Source organism: Girardinichthys multiradiatus, chromosome 21, assembly GCF_021462225.1.
Source record: "Girardinichthys multiradiatus isolate DD_20200921_A chromosome 21, DD_fGirMul_XY1, whole genome shotgun sequence".
In the NCBI taxonomy this organism is placed as follows: domain Eukaryota; kingdom Metazoa; phylum Chordata; class Actinopteri; order Cyprinodontiformes; family Goodeidae; genus Girardinichthys; species Girardinichthys multiradiatus.
The window spans coordinates 29,772,462-29,799,136 of NC_061813.1; the positions used below are offsets into that span (position 1 = coordinate 29,772,462).

Genomic DNA, 26,675 nt, shown 5'->3' on the forward strand with positions numbered 1-26,675 from the left:
TTGCACGTTAGAACTTTCTGATTCGTTGACGTTAACATAACTTTCAAAGAGGACAGTATGCTTCCGAGACGAGCCTGAAACGCGCTATTGTATGTGCACTCTTTCTAGCCTTAGGGCTTATTGCTTCTTTAAACTGAAATTGTTCAAATAAAAACCAAAACGTTTAACCCCCCTCCTGTATTCACAACTAAGGTTTCAGAAACTGGTTCTAACTCAAGACTAAAACGCCTGGGAGCTTGAAGTGATAAACATGTCTGAAAGGTAAAATTTGTGTATGAACCCTGGTATATTTGGGGACTTTTTATGAAGTCTTTCCCAGAGTGGGATTAAAATGAACCTGCATGTACAGTATTTCCCTCTCAAAGCCTACCACAACATTTGTGCCTCACAGAGTTACAGTGCCTTAACACAGTTCACAGTGAGGGTTTGTGGCAGTATGAAAAGCAGAAGTCAGCTGGTAGTAAACAATCGTAGCACTCACGTTTGGCTCCAGTATATTGTCAACCTTGCACAGCCTCCATATGCTTACTGCCGTGGTGAAAGGGTCATTCTCCTCCTAAAAGCTTGCCTGTGCAAATAGTCTTCCACTTCAGGTAACAGGGGCTACGAGGCACAACAAACATCCTGCTGCCTTGTATTTATTCCAAGTAGAAGTGGACATTAGGTGGAAAAGCTGTGGTTAGTGGGGCAAGCAATTTTTTGTTCTTTTTTTTGTGAAAGGACAAGGTGGTGTTGGATGCCTACAGTTTCTGTCTTCTCTTCTCAAGCAAATCTCCCCCCATCAAACATCAACAGACAAGATAATAAGACACTCAGAGCACAATTCTGTATTATATTCAGCAACCAAAGACTCATCTCTTGTCAGTTTGCATTTACTCTCCCAAGGATGTGACGCTTCTATCATCATGCTGTCAAAGAGAGCCAGGCTGGAAAGACAGGAGCACTCATTTCATACACTTACTGTCTGCATGAAATGGTCTGCACTTATACGGATTCTGCCAAAATGATGGTACATTTTCACAAAGGTCACCTAGAGACCCCCCAGCACCCACCATCCTCCTCCCCAAAATGAATCTTTATTGATTCCTAGTATTGGAGGTCATTCAGCTAAAAAATAAAAATGTACACTGTAGAAGGCACAATTACTCTAATGCAGTTTTTATCTGATTTATTTCATATTCTTTCAGCCTAATTAGACATTATTTACAGATTGTGCACTTGAGCAGTGAAATGTTTTTCAGTTGGGTTATTTAACACTCCACTGAATCCTTAACAAATTTGCAGAGCATGTTCCTGCAGCCTCGAAATCAGTTTAAAATGCATAAAGTTCATCACACATTTTTCATTTTCTGCTGTCAGCATCAGTTTTAGTTTGAAGAAATCTGACATATTACTGTTTATATGTTGTAGGTTTTCTTTTGTTTGTTTGCATGACCTGTTGATAAACAAAGCAACATGTGTGGTATTTTCGCGATACTTCTAGATCTTAACTTCCCTTTCTGTAAAAAGTATTTAAAACATTTCTTGCCTTATAACATACTTTGTGCTTTATATGTTGGCGCCAGGCCGGTTTCCAGTCTAAATATGTAAGTAAGCAAGTAAACCTTATTTAGATAGCACCTTTCACAACAAAAAATTAAAGTGCACAATTAAATTGTACAATAAAAGTACAAAAACAAAAAAACCCCAACAAAATAAACATTTGAAAATGATAATTGCATATCATGTTGCTAGTAAGTTATGGTTTAAAAATAGCAAAATAAATTCTCCTACCACTCCCACGGTTTAAAGGTCCTTTAATAAGATGCAAGGGAAAGTTTAGAGATTAATGCAGCCCCCCCCCCCCCCCCCCAACCTGTTGCTGCGTACTGCCGATCACCTGATTGAAAGCAGGCTCTGAAAATATTGAGAGTCACCAGCAGTTTCACTTAGAACATGTAGATGTTATATTTGTAAGGACAAACATGTTGCTGTTCATACATTTTTTGGCTTTTTTTGCATGATCCAAACAATACAATGTAAATATGAAATGATGGTGCTATTTTTAATGAAAAAATGTATCTCTGCTTTTAGCGTTTCACTTATTTTTTGTGAAAAAGAATAAAATTTCCCCATGAGATTTGCTTTCTAATATGCTAAGTGTTTTGCCACTTGTATGCCGATATGCCTTTAGACACATTTTGGTATCTGGTGTGAAAACATGCCAACGTTTTAAAAATGTACGGTTTTAAGCCACACACACTTTTTACCATTGCTATGGTTTAAAGTGGAAATTTTAATGAGATGCGAGAGAAACTGCTGAAGTTACAAGAGTTAGAGACACAGAACTATCGCTCCACCATCTGTTGCTGCACACTGTGTGTCAGCTGGCTGACAAACCATCTGGGCCAGAGAAAGTTCTGGAGAGACCAGAGTTTTCCCCTGCTGTTTCGAGCATTGAGTAGCACAACACAACCCCGCTCCCTTCCATTGCTGGTCACTGCCGGTCAGCTGGCTAAAAAGGCGGGGAGGGGATTTGGCTGTTTGAAAATATTTACAGTCTTTATACAATATTTACATTGTGTGTGTTGTGTTTATTTTCTATTTTGGCATAAGTCTTAAAACTGAAAAAAAGTTATCTATCAGTTGTGCACTCACTCACTTTTCTACAGCTTGTTTGCATGTCATAGGGAATGGATGCACCCTTGTGGTTTATGCTATATAAACACTAGTAGAGAATATACAGCTGGATAGCTAGGGTGGCTATCACACTATAGTTGGTATCTGAAGTTTATGATTTTATGCTAAATTAAAGGGCTAGTAACGTATTTTTTAAAGCAGTATTCGACCATCTCTAGCTGAAAATAATATCTATCTGTCTATCTATCTAGACCAGTCAACCTATCATGCATATTGTGAAAATTTGAGAGGAAGCCAGAGTACCTCGAAAGAACCCATTCATGCTTGCAGAAGATATGCAAAGTTCATGCAGAAAGACCCTGGGCCTGGGATTCAAACCCAAAACCTTCTTGCTGCTAGGCAGCAGTGCTATAGCCTGCCCCACCATGTAGCCCACAATTACATTATGCTATACCATAAACTATGGGATTTTAATTAAAGGTGATCATACAAGAATCTCATCCCGGCCAATGAATAGCATATATCCTACATAAAAGACTGTTTTTCGTAAAAAAATTATTTTTCATTTAGACGTCAGACATAGAGACACACAAACACGCGCTGCTTGAGGCATGAGTTCTTATTATTTTTGTGTAATCAGCTTACCGAGCGGGATGCATGGTGGGAAATGCAGCTTGCTAATGCAAAGAGCCTTGTAATGTTGTGTGTTGAGGTTAAGTAATAAAGAGGCGCAAACCCTGCGCTGAATGGGCCATGCCGAGTAAATAAGAGTGGATAAAGTAGAGCGAGAGGGGGGAACAAGTCTCTCCCCAGGAGGTGGATCTCATTATGGGGATTTCAGCTGCCTGCACACACTTGAAAACAAGCCTAATGCGTGCCTATAAAGCAGGTGTATTACATTTGCTAATGTACCCGCAGTGCCCATGGCTACACCAACACAATCACTGCGTGGCATGGAGGACAGGGAGAGAGGATGAGTACAAAGTAGACTTCTGGTTTTCATAACAAACAACAGCAAAGGTCATCTGGTTCCACGGATGCTTGTTTATGCAAAAATGTGTTTCAGAAAACACACAAGGCTTCAAAATAATTGACAAGATAGTTCACCCCATTGTGTGTGTGATTACTTTTTATGTCTTGACTAGAAAGCAGAACATTAAAGGTTCCATAGCAGGACAGATAGGGAGAAAATAAATTGAATTTTTGTACGCATTTACTTCACCTATGTACATTCTTTAAGTTTGGGAATAATTTTGACAAGAAGAAAATGTATGTGCAATAGCAATATAAGCAATATAACCATGCCTTTTATGTAGAGCTAACAAAGAGGAATCCCGCCGACTGGCATGGACACGGTTGGTGTTGTTGAGATGTAATTGAAGCTCCAAGGGTCACATTTTCAGAATAGAAATTACAGTCTTGTCTTTGACTTGTGTGGCGTGAACCAGGAGATGCATCCCACAGCCCTCGTGTCCTTCACAAGCCTTTATTATTTATAACGTTCCCTCTTTGAGCAATGACCAGTACTAATGCATAACCTTCTGTCCTTCTGGCTGATTCGCTTCCTTTGAAACCAAAGATTGAGGCAGGAGAGGTGGGTGTGTGGAGGATGAGGCTGGGGTGTGGGAGGGAGAAAAGTGGGGGGAGAGGTAGTATAGGCCAGTGAAGATCCAGGCTATTGAGAAGTTATTATGTTTTTTCCCTTTATATCTCAGGATGTGGAATAACACCGCGATGCTTCTTTTCTCTGGAATAGAGTTATAGGCTTCAAAGCAACACTATTTCCTGGTGTTTCTCCTTCCGTTATTAGCCTGCTTCTCTAGAATAATGGGATTGGTGGACCAGGTTGGGGTATTTTAGCCCCCATCATTACCACAGCAGGAGAATACAGTTACAGCTAATACAGTAATTTTAAAATATAAACTTATTCTTAGATAAGTTTTTATTAACCCTTTGGTGCTCCTGTGATCCATACTGTTGTACCTCTATGTTAGAAGAAACAACGGGGGGTGGGGGGGTCTTTGAGGGGCAAGGCTTAGAAAGTGGGACATAGGCCACATTAGTGGTGGAGAGCCTGGAGGTTCAGACTGATGTGTCAGGCATGACATGCGGGTGGGTGTCTGGCCCCCCACCTACCCACACATGACCACAAACCCTGCGCTGGCCTGGCCTCGCGCCCCACCGGCTACTCTTAAATATCCTGCAGTTGACCAGGCACAACTCAGAGAGCTTTTTTAAACTGATTTTGTGTTGTACGGATCATAGGGGTTATTATCCCTGGGGTGCACAATGCTATGAAAACAATTGTAATATTATTGTGAAACACTGAGATCCTATTGATTGCAGTTATCCCAGTTTTCCTCGCTTTTCTCTATTTTTTTCATCATAGTCTTTTTTCTCATCATAGTGTTCCCTTCAGCGTCTTTGCTCAGTAAAATCAGGTAAAATCAGGGGATCAAGCGCAGGGAAACTTCATCCAACCAATATTGTAATACATGGCATAGAGCCTAAATATATATATATGGTATAATGTATAAAGAAGTAAAATATACATAAAATATAAAAACGTATTATTATAAAAGATAAATGTGAATCGAAATCTAGATTATAAAATGGAAGTATAATATAAAATCTATAAATATGGTACTATAAAATATACAAATGTTAATTATATACTGTGCTAGATATAAAAGAAAATGCAATATAAAATATAAGTAAATTAAACAAATAAGTAAAATATAAATGTAGTATAAAGTATATAAACTTTCATATAAATATGCATTTCTATAAGATATAATGGGTAAAATCTACTCAAAAGGCAAATGTAATATAAAAAATAAATTTGACACTATTAAATAAAAAAGTTAACAAAATATAAAATTTAGAATAGAACCAATATTTATATAAAGTATATTAACTATGGTTACAGTTGTTTTAGACAGCTTGTTAAAGACTTCCAACATTTCCAGATGGTGAAGTACCTAATGGATAATTAAAAGGAATTTCTGGAATACCTTACAAAGTAGAGCTGGATGACACACATCGAGATGGAGGCCTTTTTTAATCACTTGGTGGTGGGCAGCAGAATCCTGTTTACAGCAAATATCGTTTAAGTAATTTAGAGGAAAGAGCAATAGTGAAGCAGGCATCTCCTAAAAGGCTTACAGCTTTCTAAAGCTAGTCTTCATCACAGTGCCCCACCTTCTATCATGGCTATAAAAGGATAAGGGATCATTTGGATTGTTATTTACCTCTTTCATCCGTAAGCTAATCAGGTTGACATTACTTTGGGAACGAGGTGGATGCTCTGTAACAGATGTGCTCACGTGCAAAGAGTCCAAAGCTCCCTCTCAGGAGGAACACAAAAGCCCTCTTTTCTTCTGCTTCTCCTCCTCCATCTCCCTCTCTCCATCATGCCATCGCTCCTTCTTGACCTTTGAAATGGGCATTGGCTCTTCTCACCTATTTACCTCCCTCTGTTCCCTCTTGTGCTTGTGCTGCTTCCAGCTCCACTCCAACATGAAGGGAGAGACAGGTAAGAGCTGAAGCAGAGTGCCCTCCTGTCCGAGAGCCTTTTGGTGTTGACCCGTGTCCATGAGGAAGAACTGGAGTGTTTGCATGTAGATTTCCTATTTATTCATCAGAAAGTTAGAGGGCTCTATTTTCTGTTGCTTTGCATTCAAAATCTTTTACCAGCAGAGATACGTATAGTTTATATCATCCATTTTTCTCTCCTGCCCTTCATTTTTCCCCTCCTGTCCTCTGAGTCTTTCCTCCACTGCTTGAAGCTTACAGATCACCTCAGAAATAGTCACAGAACTGCTGAGGTGTAAAATCCTTTTTGTTCAGCACACTCCATGGCACCACCTCCTGTGTAATTCCCTCACTCTATAATTCCACTTTGTGCCAGAATAATGAATGAGAGAGATTCTTCTTCCCCCTGTAACATCTACGCCCTTGCATGGTGAGGAATCAGGTTTTAATGTCAGAGGCTGGGGGGTGATCGCGGTGGCCTCCTCTCCTTTTTGGCCTGTGCTGCACTCTTAATTAAGAAAATGACAGTTCTCCTAGCACCAGCAGTAGCCATAATGTAGCTAATAGTGTTACAGGCAGACACTCAAAAGTCAGTCTCTGGGTATTTTCTATCCCCAGAATCACTATTGACCTATCCCAAGCAGCCTCTCCACCTCAGCCTCTAAACAGAGTATTACTTAGGTCCACAGGGAGCCATCTGACTAAGAGCACCTGGAGTTATTGGCAGCAGATTATGCTCTGTGTTATTGTTAAGGGCTTTGGTGGGAGTAATGAAACTGAGCTAAATCACAGGTGATTTGGACTCTCTTGCATTCTACAAGGAGTTAAGTAAATCACTTTAAAGCTTGGACTTCATACTTTATTCAGCTTGTGTGTAACGCTAGGTTGTGGTTTGCCTGGGAGACATAAATGGCAGTGAAATGGCCTGTCTCTCTCAGCTCTCTATAATGCCAAATAATTTATTTCAAGTGGTATTATGAAAATCAATGGTTTAACAATCTGGGACAATTGTTAGTGGTGTATTGATGGAATTAAACTTTGTGTGTGATGTGGCTGTTCCCCATCTAAGGGCATCCTTTACGCTCCAGCAACTCACAGATAACTCAAACATAAATGCTCTAAACCAGAGTTCCCCAAATGGCAGACCACTGTCCAGGTCCGGACCCATAGGAAGTCTTAAATGGACAAATAATGGCTGAGATTCAAAATTTTACACTTTTGATATCTCATTGTAGGGATTCAAATGGTCATCTTTTACTTACAGTAAATTATAGAGAAAATTTGCCATTGTACTGTTGAATATCAATGATGATATTAAATGAAATCAAGCCATGTTTTGATTGTCATAACATTTCTTGATGTCAGCTTAGGCTTCTTGGTCAGTAAAATCTGGATCAGGTGTGGGGATCAACAGGGGGGAAACTCCATCCCATTTTCCAAATATATTAGTGGGATACAGATAGTGAAGGTATGGCCTTTGAAATATAATAGCCTACCAATTTTTTATTCAAGCAGTCCTTCACAATTGCGTGACGATTTTTGCGCATATTGATAGTGCACTGATGATTGTAATATGACATTGTGTGCAACTTTAATTTTTCAAAAAAAAAATTTCACATCTCAAAATTAACCATCTATTATAAAATATAATTGTAATTTAAAGTAGATTGATATAAAACATAAAAAGTAAAGTATACAATATAAAATTTAAATGTACAATGGAATTTCTTAATACGAATGCACCTGAATGTGATTCTTTTTAAATATCAACAGTGCAAGACTGATAGCAAGCATGGATACAGAGGGCAAGCCTGGCTTTGTTGTGCCTGTAAATGCTCAATGTACACCTGCTACATGTACTGCTGCTACATGTACACCTACTACATGTACTGCTGCCACATGTACACCTACTACATGTACTGCTGCCACATGTACACCTGCTACATGTACTGCTGCTACATGGACACCTGCTACATGTACTGCTGCTACATGTACTGCTGCTACATGTACACCTACTACATGTACTGCTGCCACATGTACACCTGCTACATGTACTGCTGCTACATGGACACCTGCTACATGTACTGCTGCCACATGTACTGCTGCCACATGTACACCTGCTACATGTACTGCTGCTACATGGACACCTGCTACATGTACTGCTGCTACATGTACTGCTGCTACATGTACACCTACTACATGTACTGCTGCCACATGTACACCTGCTACATGTACTGCTGCTACATGGACACCTGCTACATGTACTGCTGCCACATGTACACCTGCTACATGTACTGCTGCTACATGGACACCTGCTACATGTACTGCTGCTACATGTACACCTGCTACATGTACTGCTGCTACATGTACTGCTGCTACATGTACACCTGCTACATGTACTGCTGCTACATGTACTGCTGCTACATGTACACCTGCTACATGTACTGCTGCTACATGTACTGCTGCTACATGGACACCTGCTACATGTACTGCTGCTACATGTACACCTGCTACATGTACTGCTGCTACATGTACTGCTGCTACATGTACTGCTGGTACATATACTGCTGGTACATGTACTGCTGTGCTGCTACATGTACTACTGCTACATGTACTGCTGCTACATGTACTGCTGTGCTGCTACATGTACTACTGCTACATGTACTGCTGCTACATGTACTGCTGTGCTGCTACATGTACTACTGCTACATGTACTGCTGCTACATGTACACCTGCTACATGTACTGCTGCTACATGTACTGCTGCTACATGTACTGCTGCTACATGTACTGCTGGTACATATACTGCTGGTACATGTACTGCTGTGCTGCTACATGTACTACTGCTACATGTACTGCTGCTACATGTACTGCTGTGCTGCTACATGTACTACTGCTACATGTACTGCTGCTACATGTACTGCTGTGCTGCTACATGTACTACTGCTACATGTACTGCTGCTACATGTACACCTGCTACATGTACTGCTGCTACATGTACTGCTGCTACATGTACTGCTGGTACATATACTGCTGCTACATGTACTGCTGTGCTGCTACATGTACTACTGCTACATGTACTGCTGCTACATGTACTGCTGTGCTGCTACATGTACTGCTGCTACATGTACTGCTGCTACATGTACTGCTGCTACATGTACTGCTGCTACATGTACTGCTGCTACATGTACTGCTGCTACATGTACTGCTGCTACATGTACACCTGCTGCATGTACACCTGCTACATGTACTGCTGCTACATGTACACCTGCTACATGTACTGCTGCTACATGTACTGCTGCTACATGTACACCTGCTACATGTACTGCTGCTACATGTACACCTGCTACATGTACTGCTGCTACATGTACTGCTGCTACATGTACTGCTGTGCTGCTACATGTACTGCTGCTACCTGAAGTAGATTTATATAAAACATAAAAAGTAAAATATACAATATAAAATGTAAATGTACAATGCAATTTCTTAATACAAATGCACCTGAATGTGATTCTTTTCAAATATCAACAGTGCAAGACTGATAGCAAGCATGGATATAGAGGTCAAGCCTGGCTTTGTTGTGCCTGTAAATGCTCAATGTACACCTGCTACATGTACTGCTGCTACATGTACTGCTGCTACATGTACTGCTGGTAGATATACTGCTGGTACATGTACTGCTGTGCTGCTACATGTACTGCTGTGCTGCTACATGTACTACTGCTACATGTACTGCTGTGCTGCTACATGTACTGCTGGTACATGTGCTGCTGCTACCTGTACTGCTGGTACATGTACAGCTGCCACATTTAGTACTGCTACATGTACTGCTGTGCTGGTACATGTACTGCTGGTACATGTACTGCTGTGCTGGTACATGTACTGCTGGTACATGTACTGCTGTGCTGGTACATGTACTGCTGCTACGTGTACTGCTGTGCTGGTACATGTACAGCTGCCACATTTAGTACTGCTACATGTACTGCTGTGCTTCTCCATGTACTGCTGGTACATGTACTGCTGGTACATGTACTGCTGCTACATGTACTGCTGCTACATGTACTGCTGCTACATGTACTGCTGGTAGATATACTGCTGGTACATGTACTGCTGTGCTGCTACATGTACTACTGCTACATGTACTGCTGCTACATGTACTGCTGTGCTGCTACATGTACTGCTGTGCTGCTACATGTACTACTGCTACATGTACTGCTGCTACATGTACTGCTGTGCTGCTACATGTACTGCTGGTACATGTGCTGCTGCTACCTGTACTGCTGGTACATGTACAGCTGCCACATTTAGTACTACTACATGTACTGCTGTGCTGGTACATGTACTGCTGCTACATGTACTGCTGCTACATGTACTGCTGGTAGATATACTGCTGGTACATGTACTGCTGTGCTGCTACATGTACTGCTGTGCTGCTACATGTACTGCTGTACATGTACCAGCACAGCAGTACATGTACCAGCAGTACATGTACTGCTGGTACATGTACTGCTGTGCTGGTACATGTACTGCTGGTACATGTACTGCTGTGCTGGTACATGTACTGCTGCTACGTGTACTGCTGTGCTGGTACATGTACAGCTGCCACATTTAGTACTGCTACATGTACTGCTGTGCTTCTCCATGTACTGCTGGTACATGTGCTGCTGGTACATGTGCTGCTGGTACTTGTGCTGCTGCTACCTGTGCTGCTGCTACCTGTGCTGCTGCTACCTGTACTGCTGTGCTGGTACATGTACAGCTGCAACATGTACTGGTCCAAACTGTGCCAAAACAATATCCTCCAAACCACTACACAACCCACTCTAGCCTGAATCATTAATACGTTTCATGTTTTTTACTCTGAATCTCATCGGATCAGGCAAAATTTTTTCCAATCTGGTTTTGTCCAATTTTGGCCCAAGCTTCAGTTTGAAGTAAATAACGGCTTCAAGGTTTATTGTGTTCACAGACGGTGTTCTGTATACACTGGTTGTGACAAGTTGTTATTTAAATCACTGTTGTCCTTTTTATCGTCTCGAACCCCTGCCTTTAACAAGGCATTCTGCTCCGCTCACTTTGGTTGTGTTTACTTGAAATAGCTGTAAATCAACAGCACTATGCACTATTAATGTTACAATCATATTTTCATGTTGCTTGCTTTTTCTTTTGCTTTTGAGTGTAATTATTTTACTCAGCAATCAATTAACGCTGTAATTACATTTGATTATTTAATCCTTTAAAAAATTTGGCATTAGTTTTATGGATTACATTTCAAAAGAGTAAGAGAGAAAAAAAATGACCGACAGCATCTTAATAGCAAACGCATGCACACAGGCAGACATTTTCAAAAGGCCCATTATAAAAATGGGGGCCGGCTGTTCAGTGTGAATAGCTCAAATCGTTACCAGGCCTCTCTCTCATACATTTGACAACTTACATAATGCATTTCCACTAAAATAGCTTAAGTGTTAAAGCTTCTTTTATGGGCAAAAATTGATTCATAAATGCACTGAGGCGAAAGCTAACGTGAACACAAAGCTTTCAATAACACCATTTCATACAGACTGTCAATGTACGAAGCTGCTGCATTAGATGAGGCAGCATGCTGATTGCTTTATGAAATCCCGGCTAATTGTTTTGTGCTGCAGTCCTTGGGGCACCCTGCATTAAGACAGGCCAAATGAAGTCAAATAAATATAGCTCTTTGCACCCTCCTCCACATATACACATACACACATTACACAGAGAGGCATTCCGCCCTGAACTGCATTGAAAGTTGCTCTCCAGTGGCCACTTTGGTGATCAATGAAAGAGAATTTATTTGGTGGTGGATATTGGCAATATTTCCATGACATAAGTCGCATCAAGTTGGACCTCGTGCTCTGCAATAAATATAATTAGTTCACTTACATAAAGGAGCATTTTCACTGGAAATGTCAGGTTGCTGTCAGCTTGAGTCTGGATTGACAGCAAGATACCGGCCATGTTTGACAAGTCAAGGCCAAAACACACGTTTATAAGCTAAACTGTCTTTATTTCCTGAATATAAACTTCTTATTAGGGGGCACTTGTGTTTAAACGGTAAACGCTCAGAAGGTTAAATAAAAAAACCAAAATGCAGTTTGAATGCCCTGCATGAATGTACGGTTGCGCTGAATGCGGGTCCCCTGTTTTTACTACCGTTTGGCCTCTTCTTTCCTCTCTCCATTCATTCCATTTTGTCCACTGTATGACCTGTGTACAATCACAGATTCAAAGGAATTTCTTTGGGGCAAAGGTCGATCAAGAAATATGCTTTTCACCCCCCTTCTGAAGGCAGAATTAATCTCCATCCAGAAATACATTAGAGAATCATTCATGTGGTTATTTTTTAAGAAATGAAAAGCTTAACATGTGCAAAGATTCTAGTGATAAAAAAGGAATTGAAGACTGACTCCCTGGGTGTTTCTGCAGTCAGATATTAAAGAAATTACACAAATCCTATGAGGGGAGCTGTGCATGAGTATTTATTTATGATCGATTTTTGTCTCCTGTGATAAACATGTTAACGTTACAGATATTTGCAAAGAGATGAAGCCTTCTGAGATATTGTGAAATGATGTGATGAAAGGCATCAAGCAATCGTTACTCAGTAGGCCTCCCACTCTACTTATCAGGTAAAATACATTATTAATGAGCAATATCTTAACGAAAGTCATCAGTCTTACTGTTTGGAGTTTATTGATGATTTGATTTTGTCATGTTCTTTTATCATAACCTGAATATCCTCATTTCGCTAATTGATTTTGTTATGATGGTGGTCAGATAAGTCACTCAGTAGGACTGTTTGGTTTTATTATTTTTGTCACAGTGTGGCGGCTGCATTTTAAGGCAATTTTGATATGGACTGAAGTTAAATTACAGTACATTAAAAATAAGAGGGAAAGAGTTTAGTTTAATCTGAACAGCAATAAATAAATCTTTTGAATACATAGATTTCCAGAATAAACTTATAGCCATTAAAAATCTTTTTTTTCTCTAATCTTTTTAAATACAGTTTCAGTGCAGTCAAATAGTGTTTGCCCACTTACACATCTTGTTTTTGCTTTTTTAATCACATCTAAATGTTTCAGATCCTCAGACCTATTCAAATATTGGCAAAGGTAACTTAAATAAATACTAAAAGCAGTTTTGAAACTATGTTGGTTCAAAACATTTATTCAAACCAACCTGGCCCCCCTAAACCTAATAACTGATTATGCCACCCTTGGCAGCAGTACTGTCATCAAGTGTTTGCAGTAACTGCCAATCACTCATTTACATCACTGTGGAAGAATTTTGGGCCACTCTTCAAAATGAATTAATTCAGTCACACTGGAAGGTTACTTTGACTAGGCCCCTTGACAAACTTGTATCCTCCATACTTGAGTTTAAGCATACTTGAGTTTACATTCAGAAACAGATATTCTCCTACAGAATGTTTTGCTTAAGGGTCATAATTAATTGTTCTGTAAATTACATCAAGTTGATCATCTGCTGAAGCAGCAAAATAGCCCATAATCATCACACTACCACCTTCATGTGTGGCTATATAGATATATATATGATGTCCTTCTTCTGAAATGCTGTGCTTGTATTACACCAGATAAAACTTCAACTTCACGAAGTTCCACTATTTTCCCAAAAGTCTCGGCAATCAAATACTAACCTTAACAGAGGCGACTGACGTCTGCTTTGCTTTAGATGTTGTTCTGTGTTCTTTTGTGACCTCCTGGATGAGTTGATGGATGCACTCCTGGAGGGATTTTGGTAGATCAACGACTCCTGGGAAGGGTCACCGCTGTTTCAAGATTTATATGTTCGTACATAATGGCTCTCATTGTGGTTTGATTGAGTCGCAAAGACTTTGAGATGGCTTTGTGACCCTTCCCAGTGACTTTGTTTCATATCTAGTCTTTATTTTCTTTACATCAGGGGCATGATGTGTTGCTCTCTAAGATGTTTTAACCTGCTTCATGTTGTCAGACAGGTCCTATTTAATATTTTATTATATAAATCTGTAGTGAAATTGAACCAATACCTATTCTTAATCACGGTTAATTTTTGGTTTAACAGTGGCAAATATATTTTCAGATAGGGTCAGGTTGGTTTGAATAGCTTTTTCCTCTTAATACATGAAAGCTTCACACGAAAACTGCATTTTGTGTTCAAAAAGCATAAATAAATCTGTAAGGGGTGCAAATACTTTTTCCCGACATTGTGTACTTGATTCAAACTCTGATATGTTCACATTGATCCAAATTCCAGATACTGAGTGGACAGGGTGGAGCCATAGAGGCACAAAGTTATCTGTAATGGGTGAAATAATTGGTGAAAAGAGACTGGCTTGTCAAAACAGCGTCAGCGTTGTGAGGCTGATAAGCGGGAAGATGCGGACCTTTATCGAGAAGCAGGGCCATCTAGCCAGAGGTAGATACCAGCTAGAAAAAGCAGGCCTTCCCCCTTGGGCTTTCACATCAGCCATCAAATGCGTAAGGTTCATTTGGTAGGTCACATCATTCACCAATTATTTGGATTTTATGCAAAGATGAAATGATTTTAGTTGGCGGAGGGGAGCTTAAAATGTACCACGTAAATATACTTGACATGCAATAAGATCTTGTCAGCAGAATAGAAAGTTTTCTTGTGAAAAGCTTGATTGGCTGAATGGCCTGTTTGGTCAAGAAAAAGTAAAAAAAAAAAAAACCTTTCACCTTTCTATAAAAATACGCAATGGACATGGGATTTATGCTTTTTTCAAAGCTGTGATAAGAAAATCGATCATACCGCTGAAATGTGATTACATTTTTTATTCATTGCCATCATTGTGTGGTTGAACAAAGTTTTCTGACCTTCAAATGCATTTCTACATGTTTGTTTAGCAAATAGGTTTAACTCGGGCCAAAGTGTTTTTGAAAGAGGGAGGCAGTAGTCTTTAAAAAGAAAGGCTCTGTCAAAATTTTGTGTTGGTTTTGTTTCATGGATTCAAAGAAATGTCATTTTTATTACATTTCTGACACACATCAACATTTAGCACAATTTTCTTCTTTATGCTTTTTAGATAAGTCAATATTTTTGTATTTTGTCCTCTGAACTGACTTTATAGCTATAAATAATAGGAATTCAATTGTTGGAAATTACAATCCAAAGAATAAAAGTTATTATTTTTTAGAAAACAAAATTAAACATATTAATTTCCACCATCTTCTTCCAGAGTCATTATACTACATGTATATGTTTTTAAGGATCATGGAACATGGGACAAAATAGATTTTTTGAAAAATTCCTTCTGATTTTACAGTGGTATTGTTCTTTTTTGCAGCACTTAGCAGTGGCCTTTATTTTTGTTATTTTTTCAAAGTAGGCAGACAGGAAGTGGGGTCGAGAGAGGGAGAAGACATGCAGCAGAGGTCTCCAGGGTCTGGTCTTGAACCTGGGATCCATGTACTGAGGCCTCAGTACAAGGATCGCGTGCTCTATTGCTACGCCACGTGCCCACAGCCACATTTAACAAAAGAAATGTAAACGAGAGTGTATAGCGTGATTTAACTGCTTTATTTAAAACAGAAAACAGAAAATATAGCATAGTGATTGTTAGTGTTATAGATTTATGTCTAAGATTTATTTTATTTTGATACACCTTCAGTTTCCACCTTACGACCGTCCATTTTTTTTTTACACGTTTCGGTTTTGTCAAAAATTTGGTTCTCCGTTTAGCAAAGGAAAAGTGTAGTAACCTTCTTTCCATCAGCTGACCAAAAGTGTGCAGCAAGAGGTGGGGGAGGGGGGTGCTGCGTTACTTTAAGTGTGTTTTCACATCTGAGGTGTTTAGTCCATTTCAAATGAACGCTTGTTCCCCAGCATCTGCTTCCTGTATTTGCATTTGGTTCTCCCGCCTTGGATAAGTTGACCAATAAACAGAGAACATTCTGTATGAACTACATCCAGTTAGGATTTTTACAGTTCAAACTGTGCTTAAAATACTAAGATGATGGACCAGAATGAACTGTACAAAAATGTAGGTAATAATTCAGTTTTAAAGGATTGTTAAGCAAGAGCAGCATCAGAATAAAAGAAATTGTATCAATGAATACAAATATCTATATTTAAAATCCATATAATGAAAAAATCCGCATACCTGAGATGGAAAAGATATAACTCTTACTCTCATACTCTTGCGAATTTGCATTAACCCTAAATATATATGTATTATATGTGCTATAGTTTAATCTCAAACTAACTCAGCATCTATTTGTAATTGTAAACAGATTCATGAATCCCACAGCTGTCAGTGAGGTAATTGTATTTACACGGTTAATGAAAACCTGTGTTGATAAAATAATTAAAAGCATTTAACAGAAAAATCCTGTGACTGAATCCAGACTGGTTTATAGAAGTCATTGTTTACCAGTAAACTTCCCACAAAACCAATAGAAGACCCTCAAAGGGCCAAAGGAGGTTTTTTAGGATTCCTGAAACAGAAGTAATTTTCCCACTCAAACTCCAGATATGAGATGTTCTACAAATTTTCAGGAGGAATTGAATATGGGAGCACAAATGTCTCAAGCTCCAGTTCTGATAATGCAGAGTAATAAACACTTTCTTAGGCTGAAGTTTGGAAATTGTTCAAATAATGTTTCAGAGGCATCCAACAAAAGCAGATTCTTCATACTAAAGCTTACACAATATATTTAATAACAATCATTGTGGCGATATCAATATGCACAGTATTGTTATTGCAAGGGATTGCTCGGATGTCATTTTTGTTTGAATACTTTATTTCAATCGTGAACTCTGGAAGGTTCAGGTTATTCCACTCCTTTTGTTCTTCTGCAGTTTTGAACCCAACGTTGTCAGATCTGAAAAGCAGGAGTCTGCCCCCTGATTTCAATCTGTACCCACCTCAGGGACATTTCCTAGATGACCTGAACCTGACTTGCACACACGAGAGAAAGTCTGAACTTATAACAGCAAAGTTTCTTGGCTTTCTCCTTCTGGGACCTCAAACTCTGTTATGCTGAACATTTTTACAATCTCATTGTTAAAATAAAAGTCTGCATTCTCTAGGAAAAACACATGGAGACTGATTACATGAATTGTTAGTAATCCCAACCATGCTAATCACTAATATAGGGTGCTAAAGACAGTTTAGCAGCAGGAAGGGTAGAAAAAATATGCTCAAGGCTGCTTAATTTAAAAAAATCACAATTTGCTAAAATCATATTGGCAGGGACAAACCAAACGTGCTATATATCTCTGATCAGTGCATCTCTAGTCTAAGTAATGTCTAATGTGAAAATGGGGTTGAAATTGAAAAGTGAAAAGACCTCCACTTATAGACTTTCATTGATCTCTTAAAGGACTTTTCCACCAAAGTGGTCCCATTGCTTAACCTGAGCTGGTGCTAGAGCCAGTTCTTCACCGATTCTTTGAAAGAAAAACATGTGATTGTGTCACTTTAAATGTTTCATCCAGTAAATGTTGCCTCCTCACTGTTTTAGTGGGAGTTTTTGTGATGGATCACAATGCATGGAGACAGTTTAATGACACCAATTACGCTATTTATCTCAGTATCCCTCCACACAGATGCTCTGACATCACAACCTTAATTTGTTAATCCTGTTTTAATAAAGCGGTGATATGAATGCAGATTGGATTAGAAATCCAAAAAACAATCTGCAAAAACAGATTTTCTTACACTGCAATAACTCCATGAGTGATTTTTAAAATAAATTTTTAAACTAAATGAGAAGAAGAGACAGACAACTTATTCTGATACTAAATCAATGTTTTATTAATGTTGAAAGAATTTTTAGCAGATCCTGAACAAAATCTAACTTTAAACATGGGGCTCACATTTTCATTGGTTGCTGGACTCAGTGTGTTCACTTCTAGCTCCGGATAGAAGTGGTTGTACTTTCTTTCCCAGCTTGGAGTTGGTTGATTGGTGCTAGAGTCATAGTGGAAACACAAAGAACTAGTTCTAAGCAGTTACTAGCGCCGGTTTAGTACTGGAAGCAGTTTGGTGATAGAGTTGTTAGGCTTGGGTAAATGTACTGACCAAGTCTGACCCTCAACGTCTTTGTTCAGGCTAAATTTGTTAAAGGGTGTTTGTTCAAAATATAAATTAATTTAAACATGTTTTTAGGGTATATATAAAGACAATGGAAGGAGTACTTCGAGGATCTCCTCAATCCTGCCATCACGCATTCCCTGGTGGAAACATAGACTGGGGACTCGGGGTTGGACTCTTTCATCACCCAAGCTGAAGTCACCGAGGTGGTTAAAAAGCTCTGCGGTGGCAAGACTTCGGGGGTGGATGAGATCCGCCCTGAGTACCTAAAATCTCTGGATATTGTGGGGCTGTCATGGTTGACACGCCTCTTCAACATTGCGTGGTGGTCGGGGACAGTGCCTCTGGACAGGCAGACTGGGGTGGCCGGAGGGTGTGTTCCAACTACAGGGGGATCACACTCCTCAGCCTCCCTGGTAAGGCCTACACCAGGGTATTGGAGAGGAGAGTCTGGCCGATAGTCGAACCTTGGCTTCAGGAGGAGCAGTGTGGTTTTCGTCCCGGCCGTGGAACACTGGACCAGCTCTATACCCTCTATAGGGTACTTGAAGGTTCATGGGAGTTTGTCCAACTGGTTCACATGTATTTTGTGGACCTGGAGAAAGCATTTGACTGTGTCCTCTCATGATGCCCTGTGGTTTGGTGCTCCAGGAGTATGGAATCGGGGGCCCTTTATTAGGGGCCATCCGGCCCCTGTACGAGCGGAGCAGGAGTTTGTTCCGCATTGCCGCCACTAAGTCGGACCTGTTCCCGCTGCATGTTGGACTCCGGCAGGGCTGCCCTTTGTCACCGGTCCTGTTTATAACTTTTATGGACAGGATTTCTAGGCGCAGCCAAGGGCCGGAGGGGGTCTGGTTTGGGGACCAGTGGATTTCATCTCTTCTTTTTGCAGATGATGTGGTCCTGCTGGCCCCCTCTAGCCAAGACCTACAGCATGCGCTGTGGCGGTTCGCAGCCGAGTGTGAAGCGGCTGGGATGAAGATCAGCTCCTCCAAGTCAGAGGCCATGGTGCTCGACTGGAAAACGGTGGCTTGTCCTCTTCAGGTTGGAGGGGAGTTCCTGCCTCAATTGGAGGAGTTCAAGTATCTCGTGGTCTTATTCACGAGTGAGGGAAGAATGGAGCGGGAGATCGACAGATGGATCGGTGCGGCTACTGCAGTAATGGGGGCACTGCACCGGTCCGTTGTGGTGAAGAGAGAGCTGAGCCGAAAAGCGAAGCTCTCGATTTACCGGTCGGTCTACCTTCCTACCCTCACCTATTGCCATGAACTTTGGGTCATGACCGAAAGAACGAGATCCCAGATACAAGCAGCTGAAATGAGCTTCCACCGTAGGGTGGCCAGGCGCTCCCTTAGAGATAGGGTGATGAGCTCGGCCATCCTGGAGGGGCTCAGAGTAGAGCCACTGCTCCTCCACAGGGGACGGCCCAAGACACACTGGAGGAACTATGTTTCTCGGCTGGCCTAGGAACGCCTTGGGCTCACCCCGGAGGAGCTGGGGGAGGTGTCTGGGGAGAGGGACATCTGGGCGTCTCTGCTGAGTCTGTTGCCCCCGTGACCCGGTCCCGGATAAGCGGAAGACGACGAGTACGAGTATAAAGATAATGGCAAACCAACCAAAGATGCCCATTGTGAAAAAAGCTGTAGCAAAACCTTGCAACCTACTCACATTAAATAGATTTTATTTTGCCTGATCCACGAAACATTTTTTTCTCAGTTATTTATTTAAAATTGTTTCAAATCATTGCCATATTCTTACTGTTTAATCAATTAGTTTGATTTTATTTTCAGAATTTGAATAAATGTAACATGGGTCTCTTGTTTTCCCACAATCATTAGATATAGGGCTTTCACATCAAATTCCTTTGCATCCTGATGGAAAAACCCCTCCGACAGTCCATGTGTCTAAAGTGAGATATCATGTGATGTTGATATCATGTAGGTAGAAGTTTAAGGGTCAAATCAGCCTCTCGGACCTTTCAGAGCAGCCCACACTGGATGCGCTGCTGTGAGATTATGTGAGATAGAGATTGCTATGATAACCGATCATCTGTGGCCTTTATTTTCCCCGCAGCCATCAGCAAGCTTATTATCATGTCCCTGTCTGCTCAGCTCCACTCTGCCCTCATAGCAAACAGGTCTAATTGTGTCTCATAGCTGCAGGCTCAAAGCAGACGGGGGGAGTGGGCTTAGATGAGTGATACTCAGTGATGTAAATGGCTGAATAATATGGCTCCAGCGCTTGTGGTGGAGCTGTATCTCTCTGCGGTAATCTAGGCCATCGGGGACCCGCCAGTATGCATCATCCACCATCAATGAGTATCTTTGCTGGTTGGTAATTTATTCAGTGCTACAGTGGTTATTGATAAAGCACTTAAATACAAATTCCTCCCCTCTTTCCCTGCTGCCCTCTCTATTCAGCGCTGTAATATCACAGCTTGGTATGTGCTCTGTGTTTATCTGCTTAAAACGTGTGTTGATCACAGGTTGAATCTTTGTTTACGCCCTAATTTGTGCTTTTTCTGCACTGCTCTATCTCTGTCTCTCTTTCAGGAGCTCGTGATGGATCAGTTCAGTCTGACGCCAGCAGCAGTCCGTCTGAGCAGAGTCACCTGGGACAGCCTCACCCAGGATACCCGATTGGCCCACAGGTGAGTGGAAGAATACAAAAAAAACCTTACAGATAAAAAGAGCATCTTAATCATTTTATTAAATTGGTGCTGTTAAGATAAAGATGTGATTTTGTTTTTGTTTTTTGGGGGTGGGGTGGGGGGTTGTAGTATCAGTGTAGTAAATCAAAGCAGTTTTTACTTAAATTAATGCATATTTCTATTTCAGATCTGCAATTCATTCCAACTGGTGATGCATCTTTAGGTGCCACTTCTTTCTCTCATATACAGTAATCAATAAATTACTATATTATTGAAAGGTTCATTTATTTCAGTAACTCAATTTACTAATCGAGACACATAGATTAGTTACACACAGACTGACATTTTCAAACCTTTATTTTTGTTCATTTTGAAGTTTTTCTGCTTACAGCTACAAAAAAACATAACATTTAATATCACCATATCATATCAGACCAAGAAAAACACATTTTAATAGAGATAGTGGGATTAATGAAAAGTATGTATAATACCTGCTGAAAGGTTATTGTCAAAAGGTCCTTTTAATCTGACAAAGGACACCCATCGGCATGCATATTATGAATTTACTCAATATTACTGTACTTAAAGTGACACAATTATCAAATATTGTTAGTAATTGGGTTTCAGTCACCTGATCATCACGTCGACATAAAGTTAAACCCAAAATGATTCATACCTCTGGCATTTTTAGGTTTAAAATAATTTGTATTCAATCCAAAACTTTGTTTCTGATAGGAAATTGGGAAGACTTCTCTCAAAAGGTAATGAAACACTGTAAGATGAGTATCAATTTGTACTCTGTTTTTATTTACATATTACTAAAAAGGGGGTGTTGAAGATTGTTTTTACCCTTCTGAGTAATCAGTGGTAAAACCTTTATTAGCATTACAGCAACCAAACCCGATTCATGTCGGGACTCTGGGTCGTCCACTCCTAAACCTTATTAACCTCCATGCAGAAGAAACATGTTGGAAATATTAAAAGATTACTTTAAATGTAAATCTGACTAGGGTATAAATAATTTTGTCCTGTGATGTGAAAATTAACAGCTTTTTAAGAGATGATGACTTTTATTTTCTTGAGATAAGATACACTTTTCGTTTTCTCGTAAAAATTACAAGAGCATATTTAAAGCAGAACAGCTTCTGGTGTTATTAATGTGACGTTACCAGAAACTGCACCTCCACCTTTACATGTCTTTCTGCAGCTCATTGCTTGTTGCCAACCTTGCAGTAAGAAAGGACAGACGAAACAACTTAACTTTAAATCAGATTTTTTCTTACCTTCAGAAAAACTTTAACTCACAAACAAAGCATTTAGAAAACTCCAGGTAAACCTATTATTTAACCACCTTAGCTGTCTGCTAGATGCTGCTTAAAAGTTTAATAGTGGGTCTTAACTCATATATTCCTCAATGGTGGTTCTTCTTCTTTAATTTAGTTCAGTTAAACAAATTATTATTGGGATTTAATTATTTTGAATTCAATAGGTAAAGTCTACATTCAAATCAGAGCAAGTCATTCCAGCACTATGCAGGTTCATAGTCATATTACGTACAGTCCAGTTCCATCCTAATTATATTGCAATACAGTCTGATTCAGTTGGTTGTATAGTGACAGTTGTTAAAACGTTATCTGCCAAAGAAAGAGTAGCCGATCGCATCAAGCTGTTGACTTGATTTTATTCAGCTGCCTTAATGGTGGTAGCTGCTGTTCTAGGTCTCCACACAAGGTTTAGGGTTATGTGATTATTATTCAGGGATTGATGCTGTTTCTAGACTGTTGTTTGTTCTCATCGGTATTATTACGAATGAGGACAGTATATTGCCAAAGGTATTTGCTCATCTGCCTTCATTCACACATAAATTTCAGACATCCCATTCTTAACCAGATGTCGTCAAACCCTTTGCACTTATAACAGCTTTAGGTCCTCTGGTGAGATACCAGAGAAGGGACCTCCTCAAACCACAAGCTTTAGAAGTATGTTTATGCAAATGTTTTGACACATTGTTTGACATAAGAGCATTTGTAAGACTGATGTTGGACGAGAAGGACTGGCTCACCGGCCTCTCTTTTATTGGTCTTAAGCACCTTGCTTTGTGCACCGGTGGGCCATCTTGATGGAAAGGGTAGTGGCCAAACTGTTCTTACAAAGTTAGAAACATGAAGGACCCACTGTCCTTCATGTTTTGCATGTGTATCTGCTCCAGCACAGCTGAATCAAATGATTGTATGACCTGCTCAGCAAGCCATCAAGATCTGCAGAAAGTCTGCTAATCACCTACAGGTGTTGGACAATGAAACTTAAACACCCTTCATTTTAGTGTTGGAGGTTTCATGGCTAAATTGGACCAGCCTTGTAGCCAGTCTTCATTGATTGCACATTGCACCAGTAAGAGCAGATTATGAAGGTTCAATTAGCAGGGTAAGAGCACAGTTTTGCTCAAAATATTGAAATGCACACAACATTATGGGTGACATACCAGAGTTCAAAAGAGGACAAATTGTTGGTGCACATCTTGCTGTCGCATCTGTGACCAAGACAGCAAGTCTTTGTGATGTATCAAGAGCCACGGTATCCAGGGTAATGTCAGCATACCACCAAGAAGGACGAACCACATCCAACAGGATTAACTGTGGACGCAAGAGGAAGCTGTCTGAAAGGGATGTTCGGGTGCTAACCCGGATTGTATCCAAAAAACATAAAACCACGGCTGCCCAAATCACGGCAGAATTAAATGTTCTAATTTTTTGTGAAGAATCAACAAGTGGGACACAATCGTGAAGTGGAATGAAATTTATTGATTGTGGCAAACCTGTTTAACAAATAAAAAACTGAAAAGCAGGGCATGCAATATTATTTGGCCCCCTTGCGTTAATACTTAATAGCGCCATCCTTTGCTGCAATTACAGCTGCAAGTCACTTGGCGTATGTCTCTATCAGTTTTGCACATCGAGAGACTGAAATTCTTGCTCATTCTTCCTTGCAAAACAGCTCGAGCTCAGTGAGGTTGGATGGAGAGCGTTCCTGAACAGCAGTCTTCAGCTCTTTCTACAGATTCTTGATTGGATTCAGGTCTGTACTTTGACTTGGCCATTCCAACACCTGGATACGTTTATTTGTGAACCATTCCATTGTAGATTTGGTTTTATGTTTTGGATCATTGTCTGGAAGATCAATCTCCATCCCAGTCTCAGGTCTCTTGCAGACTCCAACAGGTTTTCTTCCAGAATGGTCCTGTATTTGGCCCCATCCATCTTCCCATCAATTTTGACCATCTTCCCTGACCCTGCTGACGAAAAGCAGGCCCAAACCATGATGCTGCCACCACCATGTTTGACAGTGGGGATGGTGTGTTCAGGGTGAAAAGCTGTGTTGCTTTTACGCCAAACATATCGTTTTGCATTGTGGTCAAACAGTTCGATTTTGGTTTCATCTGACCAGAGCACCTTCTTCCACATGTTTGGTGTGTCTCCCAGGTGGCTTGTGGCAAACTTTAAATGAGACGTTTTATGGATATCTTTGAGAAATGGTTTTCTTCTTGCCACTCTTCTATAAAGGCCAGATTTGTGCAGTGTACGACTGATTGTTGTCCTATGGACAGACTCTCCCACCTCAGCTGTAGATCTCTGCAGTTCATCCAGAGTGATCATGGGCCTCTTGGCTGCATCTCTGATCTGTCTTCTCCTTGTTCGAGAAGAAAGTTTAGAGGGACGGCCGAGTCTTAGAAAGATTTGCAGTGGTCTGATACTCCTTCCATATCAATATGATTGCTTGCACAGTGCTCCTTGGGATGTTTAAAGCTTGGGAAATCTTTTTGTATCCAAATCCGGTTTTAAACTTCTCCACAACAGTATCTCGGACCTGCCTGGTGTGTTCCTTGGTCTTCATGATGCTCTCTGTGCTTTGAACAGAACCCTGAGACTATAACAGAGCAGGTGCATTTATATGGAGACTTGATTACACACAGGTGGATTCTATTTATCATCATCAGTCATTTAGGACAACATTGGATCATTCAGAGATCCTCACTGAACGTCTGGAGTGAGTTTGTAAAGGGGCCGAATAATATTGCACGCCCCACTTTTCAGTTTTTTATTTGTTAAAAACGTTTGACACATCCAATAAATTTCATTCCACTTCACGATTGTGTCCCGCTTGTTGTTGATTCTTCACAAAAAAATTGTATTTTATATCTTTATGTTTGAAGCCTGAAAATGTGGCAAGAGGTTGAAAAGTTCAAGGGGGGCGAGTACTTTCGCAAGGCACTGTATTGTGGTCTAAAACCAGGTGTTTCAGTTTAATTGTCCAAGCCCTGTATTTATTTAAGTCAGGTGTGTGGAGGCAGGGAAACACCTAGAACATGCAGGGCAGTGGGTCCCAATTTCCAAGATTGAAAACCACCACTTAACAACTGCATTCGTCACACTTTGCACTGTACTAAGGATGCAGCTGCATACGGCCATGGAAAACCATTCCATGAAGCTCTTTACTCACTGTACTTGAGCTAATCTGAAAGGCACGTCTAGCTTGGAGGTCTACAACAATTGACTTTAGAAACCTTGCGACCTCTTCACACTTTGCGCCAGTTTTCTGTGACTTTACAAGGTCTACCGCTTTGTGCCTGAGTTCTCTATTACTTCCACTTTGCTATAAAACCACTAACAGTTGACTGCAAAAATATTTAGTAGTGATGACATTTTGTGACTGGACTTACTTCACAGGTGGCACCCTATCACGGTGCCGTTCTGGAATTCACTGAGCTCCTGAGAGCGACCTGTTCTTCCACAAATGATTTGAGAAGCAGCCATTTTTATATACCTGTGGCAGTGGAAATGAAGGGAACACCTGAATTCAAGGATTTGGAGGGTTTAGTAAATACTTCTGGCGATACAGTGACTTTATTTTAAATATTGTGTTGGGTTATCAGATCAGTTATCCATTACAAAGTATGTACAGAGTGCAAATGCCATTAGACACCAACATACACAAAAGAATGATTTTAGAGCAATATTTATACCTTTCAGAACCATTATTAGAAAAGGTTTATAGGCTGAATGAGTTAAGTTTCCAATTAGGCTCCTATTAGTCAGTGTACATTGTGTGGGAAACACATAACGCCCTCAGTGAATGCGACGGTGTGAAATGTTAAAATATTTAGTCATCATACATCATCTTCAAATGTAATTGAGCTGCGGCACTAACAAGCTGACAATGCAGGCTCTGTCACAACAAGCAGAGAGCAAAGAGCCCGAGCCTGCAGCCTTGTTAATAGCTCAATCAGGCAATGTCCTATCTGATTGGATTTATTGGCCCGGTGACCCAGCAATGTTTAATGAACATCTATGTCGTTAGTGTTGCTACATGTCACCAGTCAACACACACTCACAGAGCATCTCATGTTTGCTTCATCCTATTTAAAAAGGTCATTTTCTATGCTCTCAATGTGGCTCAATGACAGTCAGTCCTCATCGGGACAGAAAAAAAGAGGGAAAATGAGGCAACACTTAGCTGGGCAGGTTTAAATTGACAAATTTTCTCTTTAAGTAAAAAAAAAAAATTTGCTTAAAGCTCTTTTCTGATTACATGAGCTTGGTCAAAGACGCTGTTTTGGGTTTTAGACAAGAAAAAACTCTAGTGGCAGATCAGCAGAAGCAAGCAGCACTTACAGTCTAAACCAAAGCAGGCAGCTCTCAACAGTCACCATCTAATATATTAATGCTGTCAGTACAGTCTCTGTGAAGCTAACACTTTTCAGAAACAAAAGCGCTCCACATGCCAT

At 40.3% G+C, this 26,675-nt stretch overlaps 1 protein-coding gene across 7 annotated transcripts in view; it reads left to right on the forward strand.

Moving 5' to 3' along the window:
* Positions 1 to 26,675, forward strand: part of pou6f2 (POU class 6 homeobox 2) — a 128,044-nt gene that overhangs the window by 16,524 nt on the left and 84,845 nt on the right. For all 7 annotated transcript variants that reach the window (XM_047349783.1, XM_047349785.1, XM_047349780.1 and 4 more), the window contains one exon: positions 20,796 to 20,893. In XM_047349783.1, coding sequence (XP_047205739.1) covers positions 20,796 to 20,893 — 98 coding nt within the window. The remainder of the gene's footprint in view (positions 1 to 20,795; positions 20,894 to 26,675) is intronic.